Source organism: Cynoglossus semilaevis, chromosome 20 (assembly GCF_000523025.1).
Source record: "Cynoglossus semilaevis isolate Cse_v1.0 chromosome 20, Cse_v1.0, whole genome shotgun sequence".
In the NCBI taxonomy this organism is placed as follows: Eukaryota; Metazoa; Chordata; class Actinopteri; order Pleuronectiformes; family Cynoglossidae; genus Cynoglossus; species Cynoglossus semilaevis.
In genome coordinates, this window is record NC_024326.1 from 1,835,870 (window position 1) to 1,855,667 (window position 19,798).

At 40.9% G+C, this 19,798-nt stretch overlaps 1 protein-coding gene across 2 annotated transcripts; it reads left to right on the plus strand.

Annotated features, from left to right (window-relative positions):
* The first annotated feature begins 5,205 nt into the window (after positions 1 to 5,205).
* On the plus strand, positions 5,206 to 19,524 carry rorcb (RAR-related orphan receptor C b). 2 transcript variants are annotated; one of them, XM_025066297.1, is made up of 11 exons: positions 5,206 to 5,760; positions 10,306 to 11,183; positions 11,974 to 12,059; positions 12,150 to 12,291; positions 13,367 to 13,900; positions 14,525 to 14,646; positions 15,063 to 15,195; positions 15,654 to 15,761; positions 16,473 to 16,583; positions 16,772 to 16,884; positions 16,968 to 19,524. In XM_025066297.1, the coding sequence occupies exons 4-11, from the start codon at positions 12,183 to 12,185 to the stop codon at positions 17,127 to 17,129; spliced, it is 1,392 nt and encodes a 463-aa protein (XP_024922065.1). In that variant the 5' UTR covers positions 5,206 to 5,760; positions 10,306 to 11,183; positions 11,974 to 12,059; positions 12,150 to 12,182; the 3' UTR covers positions 17,130 to 19,524. The 2 variants fall into 2 exon arrangements, with proteins under 2 accessions (XP_024922065.1, XP_008331996.1); XM_008333774.3 differs by lacking the exon at positions 10,306 to 11,183.
* Positions 19,525 to 19,798: the final 274 nt, after the last annotated feature.

The window sequence follows — 19,798 nt, forward strand, 5'->3', positions numbered from 1 at the left end:
GAGAAGTTCAGTCAGTTAACGAAGTTCTGTTGTGCAAATAGGAGGAGTGCACTGCAGTAATTGTCTTTAAAGATGGACACAAACATTAGATAAATTACCGTCATATTGACTGCAAACACCACAGTATTATTATTACAGATTTTAATGAAGATACAACAATAAAAAAAGACCCATCAGTCCTGTGTTACTCTGGACATTTTATAAAATGATCCTCTTAGACGTTTTTGTTCGCAAACACAGCGTGTAGCGCCCTCCCTCGTCTGCAGAGGGTGCTGTTGACACCTTTTAAACACCATAGTCAATAAGTTGAGTGCATTAGTACAATTTTATTGTTTAATATTCGTTTAATGTCTGCAAAACATGTTAAGGTAGAATAATATACTAGAAATAACACTGAGTACGTAGTATTCAGTGGAGCTGCACCCTGTGATAATGTTTTTTGTGTGTATATTTTATGATAATCTGTCTCTTCTGAGACTCAGCCATGGGTTGATCCTCTCCCTACAAGTACTGTTTTCTATAGGTTTTAAAGACGTAATGCGACCTTTTAGTTGTGCTACTGCCACCAACCAGCTCTGTTTGAATGAGTCAACTGTTCCAGCTGTTCATCAGCCTGTCACAGTAATACAGTAGTCTACCACGTTAAAGACGTGAACATATTTTCACGTCTTTAACGTGATCATTTATTTGCTCTTCAGCAAATAAATGATCTCGCCTCTCTCCGTGAACATAATGTCCCGGAGACTGTGCTATACTTGAAACAACACCAAACGTCTTACATAACAGGTCTTCTCTATGAAATGTCTTCATGACTCACGTCATGCATGCAACAAAAGATTGTGTTATACAAAGCAACCAAAAATGGCTCCTCCTGTGTCTGTAAGTAGTGCAAGTAGTGCAGTCTGTTGTCAAAAAGGTTGTGTCAGGTTCTCCAAGATGAAATCAGGTCATGAGGATTAGATCCTGGAAAAACAACCAAGTCCTGCTGCCCTCGATTCAACTCTCCCTTCACAGACGTGACTGCGATGAGTGGCATTCTACACAGATAAGCTTTCAGAGCCTTATATGCCCTGAACATTCCTGGGATGCACTCGGTTAGGGTGAAGAAATATACATGCAAAAGGATTATTAACAGAATTTACACTTCCTCCTTTACAGAAGACACTGAGACCATGTGTGAGGTGTTGAATATTCAGAGCAAGCTGTGCAGAGGGTCAGGTAGCCAGGAGAGCAAGGACGCAGCCAGGGGCTGGAGCCACGGGTCGTTATTAGGTATTTATTCATCTGTCAGTTGTTTCTGTGGGTTAACAGGTAAAGGTTTGGTCTGAATTATCACAAAACTACCAGGTGATGACATCGTTAGAGTCAACACCGTCTGCTGATTGTTCTTTGAACTCATATTTTAATCACTCGGAGTAGTTATTAAATCTCAGTGCCACGGAGCTGATGAAGAGAAACTGAAAGTGATGAAAAAAAGATCAGTGGGAAATATAGAGATCAAATGGGAGCTGAAAAGATGAGGAGATGAGGCAGAACAGGAAATGAATGAAAATGAAATGAAAATAATGGAAATGTTTCAGGGTTGTGAGTTGGAACGGAGCGGAGGAGGACGAGTAATGTCATAAATAAGAGAGGGGGAAATGTCTGTACTCTCTCTCTGAAGCTGCACCAGGATCATTTGTTACTCTATTTAAGAGAAAGCAAGAGATTAACAGGAACAATAAGGGATTACAGCTCTGTAATCTCAGTAAATGGCCAGCTGTGTCGAGTACATGTGTCGCTGTCTTTGACATCGTGATGCACAAATGAGTACAAATTAGAATCACAAAGGAAATGAAGACAGAGATTGTTTCATGTGCCGAATTCGTACGAACCATTTACGTTGTTGCGCAGTGTGAATAACTGGGCTGGAATGTAAAGAGCTGATGCTGCTGAGACAGAGGAGCTGGCCATGGGGCCTCAGTGAAACCATGTGCGGCCAATCAGTTACAGTTGGTCCCTCATCCCCACAAAGACTCTTTGATGTGTGCGAGGCCTTTAAATTCAACCCTGGGGAGTCACAAGGCTACACAGGCTTTTGATCTGAGTCAGGAGAAACCTTATTCCGTTGCTCACAACAAGACGTTCTGCACAACAACAAAATGCCTGCTTGTCTGAAATTCAAGGAATCACTGTTGTCTATAGGTTGAAGGGACAGTCTGAAAAAGGGCCTCTGCACTGCAGTAAAACTAATGTGACGGACCTACATTTGAGTGATTTATCTGATCCAGCACTCAGAATGTTTGTACCAACAACAAGTCACACACTGAGGCCAGTTCAGGTAGAGCTGCACCAAGCCAATGTACACCACTAACAATTTAATAATAATAATAATTAAAATAAATTAAAAATTAAAATAACTCAATAAAACATAATAAAATAACATTAAAAACCGATGTATGTCACACATTGGACTGTGCAACATTCACTTTCTCTCATGCAGGAACTTGTTGTCCTTCATTATGGCTCCCAAGCAGAAGTGAGATGTTTTCTGGTGTTTTTATGTCCAAGATTATATAGAGTCCAGCACCCATGCAGTGCAGTTCATACTCTAAACTAGGTGACAATAAAACATTTTATTTAAAAATGTATAACAATAATTGGCATTTGTCTGTGAGTTGGTTCTATTTTCCACTGCTAAACATTTCAACCCAGTAAAATCCAAACCCAGTGTGAAAAGACGACCAAAAAAGGAAAATAAAAGAAGAGGGCGACATCTTATATACTGAGGCAATTCATTGGTTCTGAGCTGTTTTTTTTATTATTATTGTGCTTGTGATTAAGGCGTTTCTGTTTACTCTGCCTTTTACTGTATATCGTGTGCATGACATTGATTCATTCTGCGGTCTGTTACATGTCAGAGAGCTTGACTGGATCTTTTGGTGAAGGCAGATTTCCCAGACTATTATTGTCCATGTTGTTAATCAGGACCTACTGAACCTGGGCAGTAGACACCTCTGTGGCCGTGACATGAGTTTCCAACTATTTATGTCAAATTTCTGCCACCCTTCTCCATCTGCTTCTGCTTCCTGTTATGCAGCCACTGCTGTCAGCCCTTCAGGTATCATCCTGTGTCTCTGGGTTCTCCTGTCTTTGTCTTTTTTTTCCTTTGCCTATCACCGCTCACTTTATCATTAGGTAACAAAATGTCGGCTGGAGATGTATGTGCTGGAAACATCCTCCTCCTTCTCCTGTTCCCTGTTATCCCTCTTCTCCCTCTCTCTCTCCTCTCGCTCTCTATCTCTGTGCTATTAGACTGTTACGTAAGAGCTAAGGTCAAAGTGTCACTGCCGTTGTCAGGGGAGACATAGAACAGAAGGGCTTTAGAGGAGGTGTGCATGGGCCAACAGAAAGAGGAAAAAAGGGGGGAAAACAGCAGATGCTAACAGCACACGCAACAACATTTCCTGGAAACGCAAAGAAAAGCAGAAGTATTCAATATTTAGTGTAAACTATTATGATAAACTTCACTACTGTGGCTCAAATAAATCAAATGAGGAAGTGTATAAATAAAGCTGTAGGAGTGTGTTTGTGAAAACCAAGGAGGAGACTGAGGACAAGAGAGAGGAAAAAACAAAATACTGTAAGTTCCTGTCTCAGTGTGTGTGTGCGGACTCCGTGTGTAACAGAAAAAGAATCTGAGAGTGTACTGTAGGTGCTCTGTGCTCGCCTGCTCCACTAACCTACTTAGAGTAATCTCTGCCTTCATGCTGTTTCATAACGACGCTGCCAGAACATTGCATCATAAGGCCACACGCTATGGTACCCTCACCCTCACCCTCACCCATCCTCCCAAAAAATAGCCTGATCCATGCTCCTCTTCCATCAGCACATACTCTCCAGGGTGAACATTTACCACACAGAGCCAGTACTTTGGGCTTCATGCATAAAAAAAACCCTCCAGAGAAGACAATCCATACATCTCCAGTTCTAAATGCGAGACCCACGGAGTGAGAATAACTGAGGAAAAATGCTGCAACCGTTGCCAATACTCCATATATATGGGAGTGGAAAACATTCCCATAGCAACCTCCATCTATTTAGCCAGGATTTCACTTTTACGCAGCAGATAAACAAAACCAAAGTAATAGGACACGTCAGATGAGTTGTAGCTCAGAGCAAAAACATCTCTTTAGAAAGAAGAGGTAGCTACAATTAGCTAAAAGTTACTCGTCCAAAAATATAGTTTAAAAAATAGAAATAATGAAAAAATAATACTAACAGTCACAATAAAGGAGGCAGAAGACTAAGATTTGCATCAGGATATTTTTGGTGAAATTCTTTTTGTAAAATTATATTCCATGAACCTATGAATGAATACAAATAAATGTCTCATATATGTGTACTTTTTCTCATGAAACCAAAGGGGAAAAAACATGGACTTGCTATTTATAGTTAATTATGTTATGATTGTACTGGCTGGGTCCACTTGACATCTAATCAGGTTGTATGCGGCCTGTGAACACAAATTAGTTTAACACCCGTGCTGCAGAGCTGAACCAAAAGGCGTCTTCACTGCAGTACTTTTAAAAGCTTTCCATACTGAGAATTAAATAAAGCAATGTTAGCTAAATGTTTTGTGGTTGAGATCTAAAGAAGCTTGAGTTTATTTTTTAAATCCTATAGCTAATATAATTATATGTTCTAAACACAGTTCAGGGTATATGCAAAACAAGGAGCTCTAGCAACTAGTTCTACTGCTTGTTTTTAATTAAATTCAATCAGAAGATAATTGTTTGTAGTGACAGATTTGTTGGCTACATCCTGAAAGGCGTCAGAACTGTCAAGGCAGAAAAATACAGTAGGTGCAATAATGGTTTTGTGTTAACAGAAGTTCGAGGCTGTTACACATTTTGAAGGGGTATTTAAATTCAAATTTGCGCTTGCCTTGCATTCAGAAGTGTAGTGGTTCATGCTCTTCCCCCGACCCACCACTTTGGCACAAGGATTTTTAGCTAATGGTTAAAAAAACAAACAAATAAAGTTGAACTTAACCTCAAGAAATTTAGAAATAATAAAACGGTTTATTAGTTTCATCTTCCGTGTTCGTTTAATCCCCCCTTCATTTGTGTTGTTTATTATTATTATTATTATTATTATTATGATAGTCGTCAAATCACTTGGCCCGGCCACCTTAAGCTCGCTCCTGTGAGCGCGGTCCCGGGAGTGATGTGAGCTGTCGGCAGTGAGATCATGTGAGAGTCCACGTTAGGAGAAAGTAGGTTAGCAGGGTAGACTGAGAGGAAAGCAGGCGGAGAGTCATAGCACCAAAGAGGAGAAGAAGGAGGAGGGGGAGAACAACGTCCACCGTGGGACTTAGTCTGTCAAAAAAAGAAAAGAAAAGTTGAGCCAAATCTACTCTGTGCTGTGCGCACACTCGACTACCATGCAATCCAAGGCGACTTTCTGCGCTCTTTCCGACCGCTCCGACTTAACCAAGCGATAAAGGGGAGCTGTTGCGCGTACTTGTTTTCTTGTTTACCTTTCTCCCACCTTCTTGTGTTTTTTCGATTTTTCTTGGCTTTTTTTCCCGTCGGTCTGTACTGTTGGGGCTGTGCTTCAGGACAGCTGTCTGCACCGGGACCAAGTTCATATTGACAGAGCCAGTGTCCTCTGGCTGCTGCTGCGCCTGCCTCCCCCTCAGTGCTGTCACCCACAGTCACCACATGTAGCCCGGTTTCCTCGTCAAGTATTGGAGAAACACAGCATCCACCATGAGAGGTAAGTGGATTTAATATTACATTCAACTGGCAGCATTTTTCTTTTTCTTTTGAAAACAACATTTTTCTGAGTGACCACATGGCTGCACAGTCGCACTTGGAGTGCGCCTGTTTTTCCTCCCCGGCGCGCATTAATCCCTCATGACTGGATTATCTGCACAGAGCCTCAGGCTGCAGCAGCGTGCTCAGATCAACGCACTCAACTTCAGCATGAAATCTCACAGACGTGTTACAGAGAGAGAATGTGAGAGTGGAAATTGTGCGTGTTTTTTGGTCAACCACATCTGTTGTTTTCGTAGAAATTTGACTCACTTCGCACCTGAGAGAGCCCCTCTGTGAATTTGACGAGGGGATCCATGTTTGGAGTTATGCAATAAGGCGAGGGAGGGGCAAGACAGGAGGTTGTTGTTAACCAAAACCTGAATTATGTAATCTATGAGATGTTATTCGAGTTGATCAGGTTTCTATTGGTTGGAGGATGTGGGGGTTGAAAAATGCCAATCATCAAAGTTTGGCACAGCGCCCTTATTGACAAATAGACACACGTTGTGTAGTGTTGTTTTCAGTGTTCACTGGTGCGAAAATGTTTTTTTTTAAAGATTGAAATTAAAACAACCATTAAGATGTTTTATCCCCCCTCCACCCCGTCGGACTTCCGGTTGGACTTCCAGTTGGATTTCCGTCATTGCAGTCTGGAGCGGCTGTTATGTTGACGATGAATGTGCCAGCATGGCTGACTGTGTGAGTGTACAGGGGGAGAGGGACCTGGCTGTTCCACTGACCTAGTTATGTCACCCAACATTATACAGCATTAGCAGCGGAGGGAGGGGGAGTGGCTGTGGGAAGCGCCGCATCGCGGTATGTGCGCAGCACAGCTCTGCGCCATGTGCGCTGACAGGCGCAGACTGACGCCCGCTGCCCCACACTGGGTGAACTTGAACCTGGGCAGTGGTGAAGCAGAAGGCTGTCAGGAGAACTTACCGTCACACTGTTCAGGAGCCCCCACCCAAACAGGCAACACATTTTAGTATGGCTGCAACTTCAAAAATAGAAAACTAACAAATGTTTTGTTTTATAATAAATACTCAAAATACCCTGCTCAAAATTCCCATGTGTCAGGGCATTCAGTGTTTTGAGCTTCAGTTGAATTGTAGAAAATAAATATCAATATAATTAACCAGAATATTGTGAATATTATGTAGTATTACCTTATAAGATTTTCTAAGATTTAGAAAGTAATCCAAAACTATGAAAACATGCAAAATGTTTTTTTAATCTGAAAATTAAAATACATTTTCTAAAGCTAAGGCTAAAATTTGATGGCACAACGTGCAGGCACAAAGGCATTTATATTCCCCGAACAGCATTATTTTATATCATAAATATTAGATTTCAGTGTCGATGCAAACTGACAAAAATACATTAAAATATATTTTAAAAAAGGCCGTTTTAATCAGGCATCTGTACACATGGCCATCTGACAGCAGCCTCTAACTAAATAGGTGATGTCGATGTTTCTTTTCACTTTCCAAACAACGGAGTGATGACACTATTTGTTTATACATTTTCATTATAAATCAGGTTCAGCCTTAGGAAATGTGTTTGTTATTGTGTTTGTTCCATGTGTTCGTTTTCTTTGCTTCTTCTTTACGTCGCGGCCAAACCTAAAAAATATTTCTGTTGTATTTTTTAATTGCTAACAGGGGATAGAGTAAATTAAATTTTTGCACACAAAGGGACAGGCAGTAGGGCTAAGAGGAGGAGGGAGAAGGACGTAGAGGGGGGCCTCTGGTGGTGGGAGGCTCCCTCTCCGGCAGGATATCCAAAGGTAAACAAAAGCACAGCCGTTCTTCGCCTGCTGCTCCAAATTTGTATTTTTACTCACTGAACTTGATGTTTTCTACCTAGAAAAGCATGTCAGCATTTTTACCCATTTGGACCTGCGTGTGTGTATTTACATACAAGATCCTCCCGGGCCAAACTGTTCCTGGGTGACACTATATGTAAACTGGACAAGAGGGAGACATCATGAGACTCCTGTCATACACAGACAGAAGTAGGCCTAAGAAAACTCCTAGCTTTGTTCTGGTCCCCTCTGTGGGCCTCAGCTTGGCCTCAGCTTGGCCTCCAAAAAAAAATGCATCTTTTGAAATACTGCCAATTGATTTGAATCCATAGGTGGTGAAAGCGTCTATATGCTGGGTCCAGACTTCAGCCCCAAGTGTGATCACAAAATAACTTTTGAGATTGGTATTACATAAACTGTGAAGCCATTGTTCTTTGGGGCGTGGAAACAAACAATGTGTTGTTTATAATGGAGTCATCACAATCGCAGGCAGGTTTATTATACTGTGGTTGATGGTGATCTCTACACAAACAGGGACGACTGAAACACAATACAGAATGTCAAGAGACAGGCTGTTCCTACTCTTTTAGATACATATAAATACAGTATTCGACATATGTATGTGTTCCAGCCTGGACATCTAAGAGACTATTGTTTGTATTGATCTGACACTACATTCTGAACAAAGACAGATAATCTTTAAGTAAGTAATCAATCATATTTTCTAATGGTTATTAGACTTTCTTAGGATATATATTATAATAATAATGTACTTCCTTTTTGATATTAATTAATCTGTGAACAAATCGATGTCATCAGACTTTGTGAGAATAGTTAGAGTGTAGTAAACACCGATTTTCAAACCTTGTATCTTTAATGAAAGGGACAACAGGGACAGCTGTACCGCCCTGTTATATGTGTTTGTGTGCTCGGCTATACCTAACTACACCCAACTGTGAGGCAAGACACAACAAGTGCTCCAGCAGGATTTGTGTAGAGCTGAAATACACAAGGCCCCCTCTCTGCTGTTCACAACTCTTTATTAAAGGCCAGAGTGACACTTGTGGAATGAACCCCCCCCCCCCAAAAAAAAAGAACCTGTTTGAATGAAGCTGAACTTCACGTTGAACAAACAAGTAGAATTCCCCCTCAAGTTGTATGTCATTTCTGACCATGTGTGGGGTCAAACTTCATTCTCCTGTGTGTCATTCTACTGACACACTGACTGTTAGACAGAGGGCTCCTGTTGGAGAGTTTTTGCCCTTTTGTTCCACATTAGGTACACAGAGTTGAACCATTGGAGCACAAAGTCAGTGATTTTTCTCCTCTTCTTACTGCACCGCCCCTTCAGAATTAGGCTCGTAGAGATAACACGGTTACACATTTAGCCAGCTGATAAACACTCCAGGGGCCAACGTGCCTGTTGCTGAGCTTGTAAAATGTCTGTTCTAGTTTTGTTGAGTGGAAAAGGGAGCGTTCACAGTCATGCTTCTCCAACAGCTCTTGTCTGGTTTTCATTCAAACACTACGTACATCTGGAAGCATGATTCCTCCTTGTATGTTGCATAAATGTGCCAGCAGGTGATAAATGTTAAGTGCTGCTGTGAAGGCTGCGTGCATCATGTTAGCACAAAAGTACAAATGTGTTCTTGCTCTTCCTGGAAGAACAGGTCTCTCCCTGGGGGTTAAAGGTCAGATGCCTCAGACTGGTGTCTAAGCACAGGTCACCATGATGTTTTAGTGTTTAAAATAAATGTTGCTTAACACTAGTGTCCCTCTGACCTCTGCCTACGCCTGTCTTCAGTAAGTGCTTGTAATATTACCACAGTATTTACACGTAAATACACAACAGATGAGTCAAAAAATGAATTGCAATTTTTTTGAAAATTCTGTTTCCAGCTTTTCAGTGACTATATACAGTATATATATATACATTGTATGCAAACAAAGGTTTGTTTAACTATGGTTGAAATAAGTGTTTGAGAATAATAGACTTATTATATTTATTTTATGGAGGGTGGACATCTGGTACTGCCTAAGAGACAGCTATAAATTAATTGAGAACATGATGAGCAATCATTTTAAAACTTAAGGTAGAACCTTTTAATGGAGGCAGTTTGTCTTAAGTGCCTGTCTATGTTTGACTCATCAGGTTGCAAATGTAGAAATGTGATTAAATAAGGAAACACTGGGTTGATGGAGCTCGTTTTTTTGTGTTTCTGGTTGGTCTGTATATCAGCAGAGAGTCAGAGGAGAAGAGGAGTGAGAAAACATGCAAGTGTGTTTATAGCAAAGAGGGTGGGTGGCTGGGCATCTGTGTAATTCTGGCTCCCAGCAGCAGACCAGAATAGAATGGGTTGAAGCAGAAGCTCAATGTCAAAGGGAGATGAAGGGTGGGGGGATGGATATGTGACATTCAAGTCTGCTGTTAGTCAGAGGCTGTGAGTGAAGTGAAGTCCGACCGCTTATATAAGGTGCCTTTGTAGTCTGTCACAGTATGGCGGTGTTACTGTAAGAGGGCATGATGTTCTATAATCAAGGAGATGGATATATGAGAAGCCGTGACACGTAAAGGAAGTCGACCAGTAGGTGCAGTTTTTCTGGTCTCAGTGTCAGCGCTTTTAGATAATTACAATGTTAGGCAACACATCCAATTTTCTAATGCAATTTACAAGCCTTAGTGAAGTTTCTTTTTTACAGGAAGGCCAGGATTATTGTTCATCTCCACCTTAAAAGTGGTCGGCAGAGAGCCGGGATCGCGCCTACCTCACTCCCTCCTCCCCCTCCCCCTGCAGTGAGAAAGTGTGTCAGTAGGACAGAATGTCCACACGAGCTGACAGGCTCCTGCGCCCGAGTGACGGATCACTCCTCCAATGCCGAGGAGGCTGGAACACTGCTCAGCCTGTGGGAAGGGAGGGTATCTGAGGAGGGTGGGGTCTCGGTGTTGCTAGAGTGAGCCGTGAATGAGTGTTGTGAGGAATGCTCACAGACAAGAGTTATATAATCGAGAGATGAGGGAGGGGTGGAGGGGAAGTGGAGAGAAACAGAGGAAAGAGAGAGAGAGAGGTGGAGGCGAGGAGGGAGATATTTTTCCATTGCAAGCCTGCAGCTGCCCTGATCAGTTGCAGTATTTTAGTTACAGTTCCAGAGGAGAGACAGCTGACTATGCTATTAAAGGGGAAATAGGAGGTGGAAAACTTGTGTTTTCCAGTACTTAAGAGTGCAACGATTCTTTCTAGCTCTGTGAGTGTTATTTCGTATGTCACCCCTGCGCCACCGAGGAGCCACAAATAATAATCCACTACGTTTGAAAAATGTTCTTCCACTTATGATACATCCACAGTTGTTTTTCAGTCTGGAGAGAAGGAGTCTTTGTGTGAGTGTCATGTGATTACATTATCTGTTTGTGTCTTCTGTTCCCTCACGGGGGCCGCATGCAGACAAACACTTCAGGGCAACTTAACCTCTCCTGTTCTGAGTCTGGCCGTGTTTTGTCTGCAACATAAGAAAAACAAATACGAGATACAACAGATGCCTCATTATTACACCCTATTGATGACACCATTTTGGTTTTAAAAGTGAGTAAGTTGTACCAAATATGGGAGGGAAGGTGTTTTAATGTACTTTGTGATTTAACAAAAAAATGGATATAATGAAACCATGATGACTCCTGAGGCTTGTTTTAACCTGAAGGACTGACCTTTGACTCATAGTGGTCTGACATATACCTGTGTCTCTACATGTGGAGCCATATGTCAGTAGTATGTTGAATGCCAATATGAAACTTAGAGTTTCAGAGGCTTTCTTTGAGCTCAGAGTAAACAGAGATACAGCTGTCTGTCAGTCAGGAGATAAAGCACGGACAACCTTTTCAAGGACTGCAGCAGATACTGTAGGGAGAAACAACTGTGTTTTTAACAAGGTTTATAAAGGGAGGAAGATCGTGTGTGTTGAAATAATTCGCTGAAGAATTTTAAAAGTAAAATAATTGTAATGTGTGTTGAGAGAAATGGAAGAAGTCTTTCACAATGTCCAAAAAGCTAAAAATAAAAGTAAAATATCAAAAATAAGTGTAGTTTTCCAATCATTTCAAATCCTTCTTTTCAGAAGACAATCACAAATATACGACAATCAATCATGGATTTAATGTTGGACAGAACAGAACAGATTCTGGATCTAATCGGTGCAGTCTGACTGGCTGCTGCGACAGAGAAACAGACACCATCTGTAACATTTCCTGTTACTCAACATTATTTTAGTGCACAGCTATGATTAACTTTTCTTGGCCACTGTGCAGAGTGTGACTTGTCTCAATATTCCCAGCCATGAAAGTCTGTCTTCACCATCACTGTCTTTCTGTCTCTGCAGCTCAGATCGAGGTCATCCCCTGTAAGATCTGTGGGGACAAGTCCTCGGGAATCCACTATGGAGTCATCACCTGCGAGGGCTGCAAGGTAAGAAGGAGGAGGAAAAAGAACAGAGTTGAGTTTAATGTAATAAAACAGTTGTTGTTGTTTTTTAACATGCTGCTTCTGTATGTTCAGGGTTTCTTCCGTCGAAGCCAGCAGAACAACGCCATGTACTCTTGTTCCCGCCAGAGGAACTGCCTGATTGACCGAACTAACCGCAACCGATGCCAGCACTGCCGCCTACAGAAGTGTTTGGCTTTGGGCATGAGCAGAGATGGTAATAACACACACACACACACACACACACACACACATGCAGCATCTCCCAGTCTTTGATTTTACTTCCTTTAACCACAGTTATTGGCTCTGCATAGACACTGACCAGCACATGGTTACCAGTTCAGTTTCTCCAGCCCAGTGTACAGGACATCTATGCCTTTAATGTAAAGCTGACGACAGGAGAACTTAAAACCAACAGCAGTTGATGATCCACATCAGCGGGTTCACTACAGTGCACCACAACAAATACAGTCTATACGTAGCCTGCAGGGCCTCCGTGCAAACTGGATATAGGAGCAGGAACATCCAGTACCTTCGGATTAGGTGACTGACATCCAAGAGAGACAGGAATAACATAGATAGCAATAGGTGTAGGTTTGAGAGTTTCAAATTTACGGCAGACAAAAATGATTATTCTGCGGACACTAGGTTGAACACTTGTTTATTATGTCGACACACCTAGCATTCAGAGACAGCTGGTGAAGCAGGTCTTTCAATAGTGTCACCACCTGCTGGAGAATCCTACTAAAAATTATAGTATTCAAGACATTTTCTGTTAGTGTTTACACATGTACATGCCCCTTCCTCTAGGGGGTGCTATACATGAATGATGAATGATGATTCCTCCATACTCTGCTTTTAGGTTCAATTACCTTTATTTTTCTAAATGTCGCCTTTTCAAAACCCCCTCTTCTAGACCCTGTTTATTGATCCGAAGGACAACATTTTTCCAAAACATTTAAACAGTATACACAATTACTCTACACACACAAATACACAACGTAATCCATTATCATATCAGCTTTCTGATCTTGTCAACTCTTATTTAAATACAGAAAACCTTAGGAGACTATTGTTAAAGCTACAAACTCACATAAGACACAAGAAATGAAAAATGACCCTTATTGAACCATGTACCTCATGAATATATAGCATATATATATTTATATATATATATATAACTAAACACACACATATATATATATATATATATATATATATCTCAAACTAGACAGGACACTATTTACATTTTATTTACAAGAGGACCTTCTCTTCTGTGTTTTTCTGTACAGCTGTAAAGTTTGGCCGTATGTCAAAGAAGCAGCGTGACAGCCTCTACGCTGAAGTGCAGAAGCACCAAAAGTCTCAGGAGGGCACGGGCACAGGAGGAGAGGCCTCTGCAGCTCTATCCCTGACCAGGGACGACGGAGGCAGCGGAGGCAGCAGTGAGGATGTTGAAGAAGGTCTGAGCAGGTCGTACAGCAGCGGTGGCTCCAGTTCCACTCTCAGCGATCTGGATGACATTGCTGCGCTGCCTGACCTGTTTGACCTGCCGCTGACCCCAGAGGAGGCCAACGAGTACTGCAGCCTGGAGCTGCTCGGAGGAGGTGGAGGAGCCAGCGCCGGGAACACCTCCAATTCATCGTCCTCCTCATCTTCTTCTCCGTCCCCGCCATTGTCCAATCAGAATTCCCCACAGCAGACTGTATTGGATGGGGCAGACAGCAATGGGATTCAGCTCCTGCACACGCACACACATCCTCTGTTGGGACACACACACACACTGCTGGACCATCTGCCTAATGACTGCTCAATATCAGAGCTTGGTGAGTTCCAGATTCATCTTTATTTATATTCATGCTCAGACGGAGGAGTGTATCACAGACTGTATTAGAGTGGCCTTCAGCGGTGATTGTTCTTCTTTATGTTTTCATTCACAAGACCTTGCTACTAGGGTTGACTTTTATCAGTGTTTACAAGGGAAGATGAAGTCATAGTGGCTAAATGGTTTTTCTAGAGTCAAAGCAGCAAAGAATTTTACAAGATAGTAGTCTCTGGGGACCTTGAAGACCCTGAATGCTTTTATATTTTCCTGTGCATATTTATAGATACTGGCAACAGCAACAGACTGCGATGAAGCCTTTTAAGGGCGCCCTGGGGAAAAGAAAAGCATGGTCAGAAATTATTTTGGCTGTGGAAAAAATATTACCTGCAGAAGGTGGAGAATATATTAAACAAATAAAAAAAAAGAAAAAAGTAAATAAACAGGCCAGTGGAGTGAATAAAGTGTATGGAAATGGAGGCAAATCTTTAAGTTCCTTAATCCAAACCACAGTCTCACAGTCATGACGCTGACGCCCTGACATGTTGACGACCAGGAGTAAACAAAGTAACAAGATTTGTGTATATGTGTGTGTGTTTGTTGATGTGTGTTTTTTATTTTCCTACAGAGCACATCACCCAAAACATTGTGAAGTCCCACATGGAGACGTGTCAGTACAGTGCCGAAGACATGAAGAGATTCACCTGGGTCCAATACACACCTGAGGAAACTCGTACTTTTCAGAACAAGGTACAGTCTCCTAAACAAGGCTCCTCTGCTTTGTTTGTATTTAATTTGCACTTATATTTTAACACATATACTATGTGTATGTATGTATATCAGGCAGGTGAGTTTTCTAATCACAAGTCCTTTTGATTTTTGAATGTAAATTGTTATTATTTAAATGTATATCAGCCAGGTGAGTTTTCTAATCATAAGTCTTTTTGATTGGGCAAATTAACTCTTTGAATGTAAATTGTTATTATTTAAATGAATCAGTTTTTATTCCATGTTCTGCTTTGGCTGGTTTTGTTCAGATCAATAGTAAACACACACTAGCTGGCCTTACAGCAGCCATTAGTTCTGCAGATGAGACGTGTCGATTGTCCTCTGTTTTCTGACAGAGCAGCGGCCAAATCTGATTAGATTGTTTCTTCCTGTTTCAGTCAGCGGAGTGGATGTGGCAGCAGTGTGCTCACCACATCACCAACGCCATCCAGTACGTTGTGGAGTTCGCAAAACGCATCGCAGGTTTCATGGATCTGTGCCAGAACGATCAGATCATTTTGTTGAAAGCAGGTCAGTGTGGCGTCCCAGATGCTCCAGAAAATACATCCTGGATTGTCTGAAAAAGTTTACGCTCTCTTAGTAAACTTAGTGTGAAACTTGCTAACTTTTGTCCCTTCTCCTTTTTGTCTCCAACCTTCTATCTTTGCCTTAATGCTACCATTCATTTGTTTGAATATATTGACACACACTTTGGTCAAACACTGGGGAGAACTTCTTGATTGTGGAAACAAAAACTGAACTGAATTTTTTTTTGCTTTCAATACTTTTCTCTGATGTACAACACATATATCTTTCAAATATATATATGTTATATACATTTACTGTGCACTAATTTGGGTCTAAATTATTTACATTTTGTTGTGTGTTGTGTTTATGTTGGAGTATCTTGGACTTTCTCCTCCTTCCACTCCTCTCTCCATCTGTACATCTCTCCATGTCTTTGCCTCTATCTGTGGCTGACCTTTCAGGCTGCCTGGAGGTGCTGCTGATACGCATGTGCCGAGCTTTTAACGTCAACAACAGCAACATTTTATTCAATGGGAAGTTCGCATCAGCTCAGTTCTTCAAAGCGCTCGGTGAGTGTGAATCCTAACAAAACAGTCATTTATGGGGAGATGGTCCCTTTTTTTTTACACATTAGAAATCTTAAAAGAAATCGGTGCTGTAATCACTCCATGTACAGAACAGAAATACCAATGCTCTCAATCTCTAAGAAGTTATGGAAATAAGACAAAAGTTCAAAAAGCTCAAAGTTCAAAAAGAGGAATTGCTCAGTTGCACCAACCAAAAGCAAAGCAACCAAAGAGTTAAAATCTATAAAATATTATATAATTCCTCATTTCCAGTACTGTATTTTCATGATTATTCCATATGGTGATTAATTCTATTGATTTGTTGTTTTGTCCAAAAAGTTTGGAAAATTATTTTCTTGATGTTTATCAGTCCTTAAGCTATAAACATCATTAGATATATGATCAACTGTTATTGAAGATTCAGAGCAAACAACACAATTTTATGAGCTCAAATCAAAGAGTTGACCAGGTGGAAACAAATACAAATAAACAACAAGAAATCAGAAAAAATCTCTAAAGGAGAAGATGTATTTTAGCTTAATATCATTTTGAGCTGCTAGTCTTTATTAATGTTTCCCTGTCTATTTTTAATGTCAGACCAAAATATCAACAGGGAAAGCTGTAGACACTTTAACACTTTTACTCTTGAAGAATTGACCTGTATAGTTAATCTATTGTGACAGTTTTTATAAAAATTATTCTGTGTTTGTGCAGGTTGTGATGACCTTGTCAGTGCAGTATTTGACCTCGGAAAAGGACTGTGCCGTCTAGAGCTGTCAGATGAGGAGATTGCTCTGTTCAGTGCTGCTGTCCTCATATCGCCTGGTGATTATTCTCTCTTTTCTCCTTGTCACATGTTAGTCAGGCAGCAAGTCTTTTCGCCCTGTATTTAAGAGCAAACAGATCTGTTAATTTTGAAGAGGAGCATTTCAGGTACTCTTGGTTTAACAGGTTTATTTTCCACCTGCTTTTTTAACTGTTTTTTTTTTTTTGTTTGTTTGTTTTTTCCACAGACCGACCCTGGCTGTCAGAAGGACAAAAGGTTCAGAAACTCCAGGAAAAGGTTTACCTGGCTCTGCAGCACAGCCTACAAAAGAAAGGTGATTCTGATGAGAAACTGGACAAGGTAAAGACACACGCAACAGTCCGAACTCTTCCACTCGCCTCCGTAACACACACTGTAATTCACGTTTCCCTCTGTCCCCACAGATGACGTCCAAGCTGCCCATAATGAAGTCTATATGTAACCTCCACATCGATAAACTGGAGTTTTTCCGTTTGGTCCACCCAGAGACAGCCTACAGCTTCCCGCCACTGTACCGGGAAGTTTTTGGCAGCGAGATGTCTCTGCCAGACTCCACAAACAGCTAGACATCCAGCTACACAACACCAGATATGGAGAAAGCGTATTGAGAGGTAGGGACGCGAGAGGAGGGACAAAGAAGGATAGAGATATTGAAGCTCAACAACCAGCAGTTATGAGACAATCCAGGACTTTTAAAAACTTTGTCTCCCATGATCCCAAAGTAGTCCTCCACTTTCCCAGCAGGCAACAGCACCTTACACTACAGACAGCACATGCTCATGTTCCTCTGCATATTGTAGCACTACCAACAAGTGAATAGACACACAAAAAAGAATAACAACAACACAGCAGAACACTCAGCATGTAACAGCTCCAAGCACTTATTTATGATCAGATCCACAGTGGATCAGGCAAACAGTTTTGAATGTACTTTATTGGTAAGCACCGCTGCACAAGCCAGAACGCAACAACTTTTACACACTGTGTTAGAACCAAGTCATGTTCAACGACGGGTTTCACTATTATTGCAACTCTCTGTCAATATTTCTCTGTTAAAGCTTCTCACTAAGGTACACATTTCTATCTGATATCTGACCATCACTAAGGGACCAAGATCACAAGTCATGTACTCTATTATAAAAATAATGGACACTTGTCATGTCATGATTTGTGGCTCAGGGTGACCTCAGTCAGCTGAGAGCCACTTTCACACACAGGTATATGGTGTTCGGTGCTGCCTTTGTAGGCTCTTTTATTGCAATGAGAAACCTCAGTCCCACACACCCCTTCCCTTGTAAATGCCACTTAGAGTCAGGATAAGATGAAATTATCTTTAATTTATATACACATTTATACACAAATATTTTAAATAAGAATGTAAATAGGTGACTAATAAGTATATGGAGAGAGATACTATAATGTGTGTTCAGTTGAGTCTTGAAAGTGTGAAAGGGAGAGAGAAAATTGTGTATTTAGATGGGGAGGAAGAGGAGAAAACAGAGGGTTAAGAATAGATGCGTTTTCAGACTCAAATCTTTTACTGGGTTATTTTTCCTCTCGTGACAGTACTCTCAGGTTTTTTGGCAGAGACCCTTTTCTGTCCCAATGACAAAGCCCACTTGGGTAAGGTAAAGTCATGTGGTAAGCATTTTGGAGGACACAAATTGCACATGTGACACAGCAGGGGAGACAGTGTGTCTGAACAAGGACGAAAAGATCAAAATAAAGAGCGAGCGAGAGAGATGTTGCGCTTTTAAGCTGAGCTTTAGTCTGTACTTTGGCAGACAGGATGACACTAAGAAAAAGATGAAGCAAAGGCAAAAAGTCGACTTCATGGACTCTTCAATGGAAGGGGACGCACAGGGTCTGCCCTACTCTTTCTAACCAGCAGTCAGGAAAGCAGGTGCAGTCAAATTATTTTCCACTCATTATGTTTCAGTTGGTGAAAGACCAGGACAATAGCTGTCCCTACGTATTTAACGGTCCATTGTATGTGTCATACATAAACCTGCGCTGCTGGTTAAGATAACTGTATTATTTTGTACATTTGCTGTTCCTCTCGCCTTTAGTCCAAAACCCAGCACTTGTCTGAAAAACCAAGCACTTAAACTTTCCTCTTTCTCACCGGACACGAGTCTGAAGCCAGACAGAGCCACCAGCTAACTCCTGAGATGGGCCTTAATGCCAGTAAGACTCCACAGTTTTCACTTTGTCTTTGCTATCATTTTACCTGTTCATCTGTCACAGTGTTTCCAAGATCATTGTTTTTATTTGTTTGTTTTTTTCTTGTACATAAAGTGAACAACATGTTTTGAAGGTTGTTTCAATACTATGACAATGATAAGGTCTTACTTGGGTTTGCTGTGAAGTCCATGAGCAGAGTCAAGAGAACCTGCTGTTAGCTGCTCAGGGAGCTAGCTGTATTCTCTCGTCCCTTTATTACCAGTGACATATTTTAGCCTCAGTCTCCTCTCACATTTGCACCTAAGATGAGACCCATAACCATGATCACTGTGGATGTAAGTTCTATTTTGTGAATTGCACTCACAAAAGTGTCAAACCCTTCCCATTTGTCCTAATATTGTAATGTCAAATTAAAGAAACGGAAATGAAAAGGTTAAAAAAAATAATTTAGAGTTCAAAATGGATGTCATTATTGGGTTTAACATTTGTTTTGCTGTGATTTTCTAATGATTTTTTCAGTCATTTATCCGTTTTTTTATGTGTCTCCCCACAATGGTCTTGCAAAGTCTGTGATCCATTTTTTTTTAAAATTGGAGGAAGACAAGGTACAAACAAACAAAAATAGTTTGCCTTCTTTATCTTTCCCAATAAGACAAAATGTAAAAGAGGTATATTACTAGTCCAAAAGTAAATTGAGTCACAGCTCTATATATTGTCCAATGGGAAACCTTATATGTGGTTTTAAGAATGTAATAAAATGTGTCTTTTTCTTTGAAATTGTCAGTGTGTTATTTGCTGTTGGTTTGGAAAGTTGATGAATTGGTATGTAAGTAATTGTCTTATATCCTATAAGACAAGAAATGTTTTTGTGACAAATTCATAAGAAGAACCTTAGGATTGCTCATATCATATAAGAAATACACCATAGAAATGACGTGTAAAAACTGTACAGCCAATAGGAAACGTAAACCACAAATTGAAAACATTTATCTATCTATTTTTCATCTAATATCATAGCAAACCCGTTGTGTCAGGCGCTTAAAACCCCAAA

Bases quoted from the DNA above. Each gene is read 5' to 3' on its own strand.
- rorcb (XM_008333774.3), top strand. The intron at 15,196-15,653 runs GTCAGTGTGGCG...CTGACCTTTCAG, and splicing joins GATCATTTTGTTGAAAGCAG to GCTGCCTGGAGGTGCTGCTG. The intron at 16,885-16,967 runs GTAAAGACACAC...CTGTCCCCACAG, and splicing joins CTGATGAGAAACTGGACAAG to ATGACGTCCAAGCTGCCCAT.